Source organism: Sinocyclocheilus rhinocerous, unplaced genomic scaffold (genome assembly GCF_001515625.1).
Source record: "Sinocyclocheilus rhinocerous isolate Xijiao unplaced genomic scaffold, SAMN03320098_v1.1 scaffold1534, whole genome shotgun sequence".
NCBI classification, from domain to species: Eukaryota; Metazoa; Chordata; class Actinopteri; order Cypriniformes; family Cyprinidae; genus Sinocyclocheilus; species Sinocyclocheilus rhinocerous.
In genome coordinates this window covers 354089-366032 of record NW_015638992.1, presented here as the reverse complement: position 1 = coordinate 366032, position 11944 = coordinate 354089, and the positions used below count along the sequence as shown (strand labels likewise).

General features: G+C 35.8%; 1 protein-coding gene across 1 annotated transcript in view; it reads right to left on the bottom strand.

The window, feature by feature from the left end:
* LOC107750904 (CUGBP Elav-like family member 5) overlaps positions 1-11944 on the bottom strand; it is a 191693-nt gene that overhangs the window by 99135 nt on the left and 80614 nt on the right. Inside the window, exon 3 of the mRNA XM_016566468.1 lies at positions 8098-8146. Coding sequence (XP_016421954.1) covers positions 8098-8146 — 49 coding nt within the window. The remainder of the gene's footprint in view (positions 1-8097; positions 8147-11944) is intronic.

Sequence of the window (11944 nt, the reverse complement as noted above, 5' to 3'; positions counted from 1 at the left end):
ACACACACACACACACACACACACACACACAGTCACTGCATCACTCGGAGCTCATCTCACACTCCTCCCCGTCAAACTCTCTCTCACTCTTCTGTTATTCTCACCCTGCTGAGGAAAAAGACAAGACACCAGTCGCTCTATTCTCACTTTTTAGTTCTATACTCTGTTATATGCTGTGCTGTTACTCTGCGGTTTTATTTTATTTTATATGGTTTTATTTGGCTCTTTTATTTTCTATAAAGCTGTATTCCATTCCAAATGGTTGTATTGCTTTGTATATTATTTTTGAGTTATCTTTTATACTATGCAGTTCTATTTTGTGCTATTTTATTCTATATGGTTCTATTTTTTCTTTATGGTTTCATTATATTCTACTTTGGACTGTTATTTTTAATTCTATTCAAGTATACACTATCGTTCAAAATAAAGATTTTTTTGACAGAATTTATTACTCAGCAAGGATGTGTTCAATTAATCAAAAGTGGCAGTAAAGATATTTATAATGTTACAAACATTTTTAGAATTTCAAATAAATGCTGCTTTTTTGAACTTTTTCATCAAAGAATATTGAAAATATATATCACAGTTTCTACAAAATACAAAGCAGCACTACTGTTTTCAACATTGATGATAATAAGCAATGTTTCTTGAGCAGCAAATCAGCATATTAGAATGATTTCTGAAGGATAATCTGACACTGAAGACTGGAGTTATGATGCTAAAATTTCAGCATTGCATCACAGGAATAAATTACATTTTAAAATATATTCAAATAGACAAGAGTTATTTTAAATTGTAATAATATTTCAATTTTTTAGTGACTTTACTGCTTTTGATCAAATAAGGTGAGCAGAAGAGACTTTTTTCCACAAAAAAAACAAAACAAAAATATTCATACTAAATTCCAAACTTTTGAACGGTATTCTATTCTGGTATAAATGCTTCTATTCTATGTTGTTCTACATTGTTTCATTTTAGATACTCATAGTTAATACAGTTCTACCGGATTCTACAATTCTGCTTTATAATATTCTTTTTTCTTTTCTGTCTGTTTCTAAAATGTAGCATGACACATTTGCTAATTAAATATTTATAACAAGGTTGAAACTGCAAAAAACGTTTGGATCCATAACCATATAAAGAGAAGAACCAAATGCAAAGCAGATATCAGTATCACTCGCTGTACAACTGCATCATGTTTTGAACCGTACTACTGTACATGACCTCCACTTGGGCTGTTATCATGTAAATCTGTCCTCCAGGCCTGCTGGACTGAATGAGATCTCTAAACCCTGAGCTCAGCAAATGAGTTCGCTTCATTATAACAGAGTGTTGCCAGATTGGAACAACAGCACTTTTACTGTAATCTCAATGAGGCACGAGCCGATGATAAGAGCGTTACACAAACACACGTACGCAGACACACAATCATACATCACCTAGATAATTGCATATAGGAAACAGAGCGAGCCCCACCCATCCACAATGAGTAGATCCATTACGCCGCTAATCAATACTCCACTACGCTTTATCACTGTACAGAGGCAAATAGAGCTTCGAGATGAATGAGACGTTTGGTTAACGATCAGGTCGAGATGGTAAAGGTCAAATCTTTATGGGGAATTCTTATGATAGCAGAGCAGGAGGTGCACATGACATTTAACTACCAGAAAAGACACTTAGGTTGCATCTCCATTCACGTACTATATGCCCCAAAACAGTACGCCAAAATTCTCCTGTACTATTTTGGGGCTAGTATTACACACAATCCCTTGTACTAGAAAGAGGAGAGGGAACTGAAGCTGCCACAGCAGTCTTTAAATGCATTATACAAAATGAATACATTTAGCTACATGCAAATGCAAATAGTATGTGACAATGGAATAGGATCTTGATGCAATTTGACCACATTTGTGTAACATTACACTGATATTAGAACATACCGCAAATGATGTACTTTCCTTTCATCAGCACAGTGCATAATATCAGTGCTCAGTGTTTCATGCTGCCATAGCAACTATGGGAAAAATACTGTAACGTAAAGCATATTGTCACGATTCGCTGCTGGAAGGAACGCAGGAGACGCGGAGAAGGTTAAACAGTCTTTTAACGAACAAACACGGGGGAAAATCCACAACAGGAACGAGGAATGACACACAAACATAACTTGTAGACCTGACCAACACTGAACGCAAAGGCAGAGACTTAAATACAAAGGATAATTGGGGAAACACAGGTGCATAGGATCATAATCAACTAAACGAGGACAGGAACATGACCAAATACGGAAAAACCGGAACAGAAACAGGGGCAAAACAGGTCCATGATCCTGACACATATACAGCCTCATTTTTTTTTTTAAATAAAAAGACCAATATGTCAAGATACGAGTACTCAATAAATAGTTGATGTTAATAATTCAATTAAGAATAAACAATTATTGTGGTAAAAGGCACTCATGTTTTTCAATTTCTCCACGATTCTTAGTCACTGATGATAAAAAATAATAATTATAGTTATCTTCGTGCTGAAAGAGACTATATCCAGCATAGTTTTGTTTCACATCACATCTGATTGCCTGAGGAAAAGTATGTCAATGCAAACCAGAATTGTGCATCATTCAGAATTGAACTAACAGGGGCAAAACAGGTCCATGATCCTGACACATATACAGCCTCATTTTTTTTTTTAAATAAAAAGACCAATATGTCAAGATACGAGTACTCAATAAATAGTTGATGTTAATAATTCAATTAAGAATAAACAATTATTGTGGTAAAAGGCACTCACGTTTTTCAATTTCTCCACGATTCTTAGTCACTGATGATAAAAAATAATAATTATAGTTATCTTGGTGCTGAAAGAGACTATATCCAGCATAGTTTTGTTTCACATCACATCTGATTGCCTGAGGAAAAGTATGTCAATGCAAACCAGAATTGTGCATCATTCAGAATTGAACTGAGAACAAACTTTTAATTGAATTCGAATTGAGGTCGCAAACAGAATGCAGGATTGCAAGAAGGCAATTTAAAATGATTTAAAAGGAATTTTAAAAAATTCATAGAGCTGTCATTGTTAACAAGAACGATACATAGACAGAGTGGTAGATGGAATGATAGAACAATAGATAGAAGAACGATAGAGCGAAATATCTATCTATTCATTCTGCTTGTGTTTCATGAATAAGGCTGAATGTCACACACGTAAATGTTAAAACGCTGTCAGTGAGATGTTATTTTGGGCGCAGTGCAGGTGCTGATCGAGTAAATGTAATTTCCCAGCACAGTAGATCAGTATCGAGCTGCTAATTGACCCTTTGTTAATTACAAATAATTAGTTTAAGCTAATCTGATAGCGTCCTTCATCGCTGGTGTTCTGATAAGCTATTGACAGGAGCTTCCCTTCCGCTCTGGACTGCCCACCGATCTGCCAATATCAGTGACATCAGCCAGAGAAGACACTGCGTGAACCGTTTGTGGCTAACTAAAGCTAAATCTGAGCGGCTGAAGAACTACCAGAGGGCAACTGTGTGATCAACATTCTCTAACAGTCTTGTAGCATCAATAGTGAAAGTCATTTACACACCCTTGAACGACAATATGGTAAGAATGCAAGACGGATGAGAGTAAGCAATGTAACAATTACAAAGGCCTTAGCGAAGAATACAAACAATGGTCAAAGCAGGAAAACAAGAGCCATTCGAAACTGAATCAAGAATGATTTTCCTAAACTTGAACTGAATTTGAATTGAAGTAGCATTTAGGATGCAGAATTGTAATTTAAATTGGAATGTAAGGAAGTAAACTGAAATTATTTGAAAATTCAAAGAAATTCATATGCGTGTAACTGTCATTTTTTACTAGAAAAGATAAGTTTGCAAAAAAAAAATGTTTTAAATAGAATGAGATAGAGTGATAGATAGAAGGATAGAATGATAAAACAATAGAATGATAGAGTGATGGAGAGAATAATAAAATGGTAGAACAATAGAACAATATATAACAATAGAACGACATATAACAATATAACGATAGATATAATGATATAACGATAGATATAATGATATAACGATAGATATAACGTTATAACGATAGATATAAATAAATAACGATAGATATAATGATATAACGATAGATATAACGTTATAACGATAGATATAACAATAGATATAACGATACAACGATAGATATAACGATAGATATAACGATAGATATAACGATAGATAGATAGATAGATAGATAGATAGATAGAGCGAAAGAACAATTCAGGGTGGAATAGCTATTCATTTCCCAGAATGCATCACCTATGCTGAATTTCTTTAAATTAAAAATCAATCTCACACTCATCACACTAATTTTTGCATAACCCTGATGCAAATGCTTCTAGCTACGCTAGACTACCTCAAGTAAAAAAAAAAAAAGAGCATTGCTTAAAGCATTTAGATTGTTTTGGGTTAGTTCAAGTCACAAACCCCTGGTATGAGCAGCAGTAATAGCTAGCGATGGCCAGGCTAGCGTTCTCCGCTAATGAAGAGCTCACCGCATGATCACCACATAAGCTGCATTCAAACACCAGACAGTTTCTCTCACAAATGACTTTTGTTTTTTAGCTTATTCTTCCTCAGACGTTCAAAGAATGAGACATCAAATCAGGGCACAAAAGATCTCTCTAAACGCCGGCACATTTGGCCTGTCAGAGCTCAGATTTGGAGAGTCATAAGCCGAGAAAGCTCTTTTGTTTGGGGCGCTAAAAGCATTTCTGTATTTTAGACACATCCCTCTATTTTCTGCGTCGGAGTGGGCAGCAGGCGGGGGATAAACACTGTTTATGACAGAGAAGCGTGAATTTGGCCTTGTGACAGAACGCTCTCGCCACAGGTTTTTTGTCCATCTGAACCATTACGAAAGATATGGGCTGTTTGCTCTGAAAGATGGCGAGCTACGGCTCTAAATTTGATTTTTTCCTCATTCAACAGGAACGAAGCTTTTACTTTCTCCTGTGTGTATTGGTGTGCTCATGAATGGTGACAATATCCTAGTCAGTAGCTTTGTTCTCTACTGTCTATAGGCAATGATTTCCACAAATATATTCAGCAGCACAACTGTTTTCAACATTTCTTGAGCAGCGAATCAGCATATTAGAATGATTTCTGAAGAATCACGTGACACGACTGGAGTAATGATGCTGAAAATTCAGCTTTGAATCACAAAAATAAATTACATTTTAAAATATATTACAAGAGAAAACAGTTATTTTAAATCGTAATAACATCTCACAATATTACTGTTTTTACTGTATTTTTAACCAAATAAATGCAGCCTTTCTTCCTTTAATTTCACTATTCTTGCCTGTTATTGTGTGTGTATAAATGGTTATATAGCTTAAATAATATGGTAAACAAGTTTACCATGTAGCTACTCATTTCAAGGTGAACTAAAAAGTACAGTTTACATATATTTAAAAAAAAGTTTCCATAATGTTTTCATAATGAAATGATTTCTCTTTTCTAATGATGTAACCAAAGTCACATAGGAGGGGAAACATATGGAAGCATGTTTTGCTATGGATTAACAACAACAACAACAACAACAAAAAACTTAAAACATAATTGCAGCTTTTTATTTCACTTTAACATTTAAACTTTTTTATCAGAATTGCGAGATATAAACTCATAATTGCAAGTTATAGAGACATAATTGTAGGATATAAGCACGCAATTGAAAAAAAAGTTTATATCTTGTAATTCAGACTTTTTTCTCGCAATAGCATGTTTATATCTTACAATTCTGACTTTTTTGTGCAATTGCAAGCTTATATCCCGCAATTCTGACTTCTTTTCTTAGAACTGTGAGATATAAACTCGCAATTCTGAGGTGAAACTTCATATAACAATTCTGAATTTTTTTTCACATAGTTGTGATTTTATATCATGCAATTCGGAGGAAAAGAATGTCTCAAAATTTTGAGACGTAAACTTGCAATTGCAAGAAAAAAAAAGTCAGAATTGTGATAATTTTTTTATTCAGTAGTGGAAGCAGGCTTCCATAGAAATACATCATTATAAATAATAAATAAATATCATGGCCTACTTTTTAACATCCAATCCAATCCCAATGGATAGAATCAAGTCCCACCCTACATTACATTATTATCACAATATTCTGTTTCACACACAAGACACACTACAGATGCAAATGCACCATGCCATGACGTGTGAGTGAGACCGAGATCTCCGTCTGGTGTCAGCCCAGAAATGTCACATCACATAGAAAACATACCACGCTTATTCCAGTAAAGTGTCAGCTCCTCTCTGTTTGTGGTCATGCATTTTTACACATGCGGATACATGACACGTCCATTTGCCTGCGACCTCCTGACAAACACACAGAAAAGCTTCAAAAACAGAGAGAGAGGGAACGCTGGCAAAAGGCTCTTTACTATTTTATTGATTGTGCGTTCAAGCCCGTCTCACTGCAGCTTGTATATTTAAGAAAAGCAGGCTGAGCGCGGGACCCCTGGCCCCCCGTCACAGCGGCGGATCGAATGACTATTTCATTTACAGTCTTATGCTAATGCACTTGGCAGGAGAAGGACGAGGTCTGTGCGCACATCTGCACTCAATAACCCACTCACTTTAACCAGAATTAATACCCACAACAGACAGAGAGACTAACAGCAGAGAGAAACTCTGAAGAGAGCGACACACTGAACGCCTTCAGAAACAGTCACAATGCAAAAAAAAAAAATAAATCTGTATTATGTTGTTTTACAGTAAAACTCTCCTTGAAACAACAACATACACTACCTTTCAAATAATATATTTTTTTGAAAGATCTTTTTCTTTCAGCAAGGATGCATTCAATTGATCAAACGTGACCGTAAAGACATTTGTTGCAAAATATTTCTATTTGAAATAAATGCTGTTCTTTTGAACTTTCTATTCATCAAGGAATCCTGAAAAATTAAATGTTGCATGTTTTGCACAAAATATGAAGCAGCACAGTTGTTTTCAACAGTAATAATATGAGAAATGTTTCTTTAGCAGCAAATCAGCATATTAGAATGATTTCTGAAGGATCATGTGACTCTGAAGACTGGAGTAATGATGCTGAAAATTTGGCATTGCATCAAAGGAAAAAATTACATTGTACAATATATTACAATAGAAAATTGCTCTTTAAAATGGTAATAATAATTCACAATATTACTGTTTTTATTGTATTTTTGATCAAATAAATGCAGCCTTGGTGAGCAGAAGAGACTTTATTCAAAAACATTAAAATATCGTACTGACCCTAAACGTCTGAATGCTATTGAACATTTATTTGAGAAGCAAATTAGTCTAAGATATTAAGACTTATTTTAAGAGAATATATTTTGAATTTGAATTTTTTTATGTACTGTATATTTCTTAGCCAAATATTAGTCATTTTTAAGCACTTTTTTGCTTTGTTTTAAGCACTTAATGTTTAATTGTCTGCAGTGCAGATGGAACAGAAAAACATACAGAATGGATCTCAAGACACGTTTTTAATGCTAATGTTTGATGCCAGCTAAATATTACAAATATAATATACAAATATTACAGTTGCTTCCATAAGCATTAATATGCTCAATATGCAACTCCTGCTTCCTATAATTGGACTTTAATTGTAAAATTATTTATTACAAAGCACAGCAAATCAAACTATTTACAACTTGATACAGCATCTTGCATGGTGCGAGACACTGAAAATAAACAAGATCCAACGCCTACACAAAACAAAGACGTCCATCTGACATTGTACATTTGTTTACAATAAAACCTCTGACTATAAAGTGCATATGCTTACAGTATGTGTTTAAATTCAAATTCAACCCCTAAACTTTCTTATATCCTCTCCTGCTCCCATGTCAATAAAAAGCACCAAAACCTTAACCATTAAATGAATCAAATCGATTAAAAAGCACAGACCCCGAAATGTAGACGCCCGAACAGAGTGAATACAGCAGTCAAAGCTAATATCACCAGCACACAATGGGCGGATCAGAGAGTGAGCGAGAAAATAAATGAGTGTGGAGCAATAGAGTGAGGTAGAAATGAAATCTCTTTACCTCCTCGACTCTCGCTGTCAGCTGGCTTCACCTGAATAGGCCGTGTCATCTGTGGGAGAGAAAGAGAGAGAGGGAGAGAGAGAGAGAAAGGTTAATGTGGAGGTGTAAGACAGAGACAGCCAGAGGAGCAGGTTAGGAGCACGTCATCTTGCTCCCGGATTCACAGCTGTCAGAGCCACTGAAGCTCAGAGACGTCAACTCCCAGAAGCCCACGGGCCGCGGGAAACTGCGTACACACACGCGCTTACATGACTCATTTCAACATCAAGCTCGTATCGTGACTTCAGTACAGCTGCCGTGGTATAGTTAGACTGAGGTGTTGTGCAAAATCAGACGAGACGAGAACTACAGGAAAGAAGAATCACAAATGAGATCTAAATGAAATTGCATCTCTTAGACATTAACGAGATTAAATAGAGATCCAGTTGAGATGTCAACAGTATCTCAAACTGCACTATGAGTTGCATTAAGTCAGAGATATCAATATGAACTTACACATTTCTCTTCAAATCATCTGAGCTTCTACTCACTTTTATTTTAAAACTAGAGTAATTTTTAGAGCTGCACAATTTTAGGAAAAACAAAATCTAATTGCAATTATATATATATATATATATATATATATATACACACACACATATACATATTGTACACTATGGCCAAAAATATGACTATATATCAATGTGACAAAATACAAATACAAATACTAATGCCATCAATATTTTGGTAGAAAACTGCACGAATCCCTTAAATCGTATACCTATCATATAACCTTAAATATTATTATTATTATTATTATTATTATTATTATTAAAAATATTAAAAAATATTACAATTGATGTATTTTACTGTAAAATAAAAAAGAGTATTTAGAAAAAAATAATATATTATTCCACAGTACAAATGCAAAATTACAATATTAATATTTATGGTTGTCTTCATTTCTTCATTTTCGAAAATTAAACCATCATTATTTTGGTGAAAAATCACAGGGACCCCTTAAAGTTTCTCTTTTGCCAGTTTATAAGTGCTTCTCATTACAAGTCTGAGAAGATGGTTGTCACGGTTCTGTTTAGTTAGTTTCATCATCATGGACTATTAGTTTTGTTTTCATGGACTTGTCATTGGTTTTCTTCAGTCACATGTCTTCCTTTGTTCAGTTTTCCCGCCACTCTTTAGCTGTCATGGTAATTCATTTAATCTACTCAGGTGTTCATCGTTATTGCCCTTATTTGTCTTGTATTTAAGTTGCTGCTGTTTGACCTTTCATTTGTCTAGTATTGCCTGTCTTGCACACAGCTGTCTTGCAGTTGAGCTATCTGTGGATTTATTTAATAAACCTCGTTTTATTTTTTTCATCGTCTTCATCATTTGGACTAATCGTGACAATGGTTGGCGCATGTTGCATTTGTAAATGCATGATATAAGCGACCCAAAGTCAGAATGCATGCAGAGATGAAGTTCGTGTGGAACAACATTTCAGAGTCACTGAAACCTCTGTATCACAAGTTGCACACATGTAACAATGTCCATAGGAATATAAAGAGGAACAAAGTTTATACTTCAATAAAACGTAATTGAAAGTCAAAAAGAGCAACCACTGAGCAATCTGAGGTCAGGCGAGGTCTGTAGCATCTGTTCAACCCTGCTTTGTTCCATCACTCCATCTCTGCATTCACTACTCGCTTCTTAATTTCCATCTAAACTTCATTGCATTTTCTCTTCATTATGGTTCACGCTTAAAGATGGACGTTTCTGAATTCGTTAGATGCCTTTTTCCTGGAGCACAGAGGCACAAATTCATTGTGTCTTTCATGAATACGAAGCGTGTGCTGTGATGCACAGAAAAGCCCAAACACGCACATTTGCATTTGTTTAGTGTCTGATGTGAGGAGGAAGACGAGCGTGTGAAGATGACGAGAAAGAGAGAGACACAATCTTACACATCTAATAAGTCGACGCTGAAATGTTTTGTGTGGAGCAGCTTCAAAGTCTGTAATCTGATAAGAAGAATGAAAGCTGATCAGATCACGACAGCGTTCTGCATCCTGTACGTGACTCTGCCCTCGACAACAGGAAATCACAGCACCTCCTCCAAATCAAAGCCGACAGGCCACGGACAAGGAGCGCCGTATATTAAACCAGAGACTGAATAACAGAAATACAGAAATATAAGTTAAACTTCAGTGCATAACTCATCCAGCTATGGAAGCTAGTTTGTGCCACTGAATAAAAAAAAAAAAAGTAATTGCAACTTTTTTATATATCTTACAATTCTGACTTCTTTTTTATTTTTCTGGAGCATTTGAGGCTAGAAAATCATAGTAATAATATACTATTAAGCAACGACCCAGAACACCCCGGCAACCACCTAGCAACACCCTAGCAACCGCCAAGCAACCCTAACCACATAGCAATGTGACAAAAACTCTCAAAACAGCTGAGCAACCGTGTAGCAAGCACACAAAACACACTAGTGACCACCTAGTGACGCCCTATTAATGGCTCAGATCACCAAAACACCTTAGCAACCACCCAAAACATGCTAGTGACCATCTAGTGACACCCTAGCAACCACCCAGCACATCAAAACACCTTAGCAACTGCTCAAATTCCCTAGCAATCGCCTAGAACCCTAACCACATAACAATGTCCCAAAAAAATCAAAACAGCTGATGTGGCAACCACCCAAAACACGCTAGTGACCACCTAGTGATGCCGTTGCAACCGCCCAGAACACCAAAATGCCTTAGTGACCTCCTAAAATGTCCTAGCAACCAACCAGCACATCGAAATACCTGAACAACCACACACAATGCCCCACTGACCACCTAGTGATGCCCTAGCAACCGCCCAGCACATCAAAACACCTTAGCAACCACACAAAACGCCATAGTGACCACCTAGTGATGCCCTAGCAGCCGCCCAGAACACCAAAATGTCTTAGCGACCACCTAAAATGCCCTAGCAACTACCCAGAACACCAAAACACCTTAGCAACCACCCAAAATGCCCTAGTGACCACCTAGTGACGCCCTAGCAACTGCCCAGAACATCAGAACACTTTAGCATCCACCCAAAAGCCCTAGTGATGCCCTAGCAACCACTCAGAACATCAAAACACCTTAGCAACCACCCAAAAACACCCTAGAGACGCCCTAGCAACCACTCAGAATGCCATAGTAACCGTCCAGAACACCAAAACACCTTAGCAATCACCTTAAACCATTTAGCAACACCCATAACAAACTAACAACCATATAACTTATGCAATGAACTGCCTAGATTAACCTATCAACTACAAAGCAATGAGCTAAAAACATTCAGGATAAAAACAGTAATACTTTTTAATAAGAATTACAAATTACAAATTATTTAATAATAATAATAATAATAATAATAATAAATAATAATAAACCACATAGTAATGTGCTAAAACTCTCAAACCCTGTGGCAACCACATAACAACCCCCTAACAAATAGGGATGTTGCGATACCACTTTTTCAGAACCGATACCGATCCGATACCAACAATTCTGAGTATCTGCCGATACCGATATCGATCCGATACCAGCGCAGTTTTTTTAAATGAGTGTAGAATGTGTAGGTCGATCATCACTCTTTTGTATGTTACACACAATCTACTAAATATAGACAGCTTCATTATAAAGAAAAAAGAACAAACAAAAAAATATTATCAAAATCTATGACAAAAATACTATTATAAACTAGGTTAATGGATAATTCAGTAGCAAAAGTTACTCTAGAAAAATCATGAGTGCACAATAATTGTATAAAAAACTAAACTTTTAGTGAAAAAAAAATACATTATTTAGTGGGTAACAAA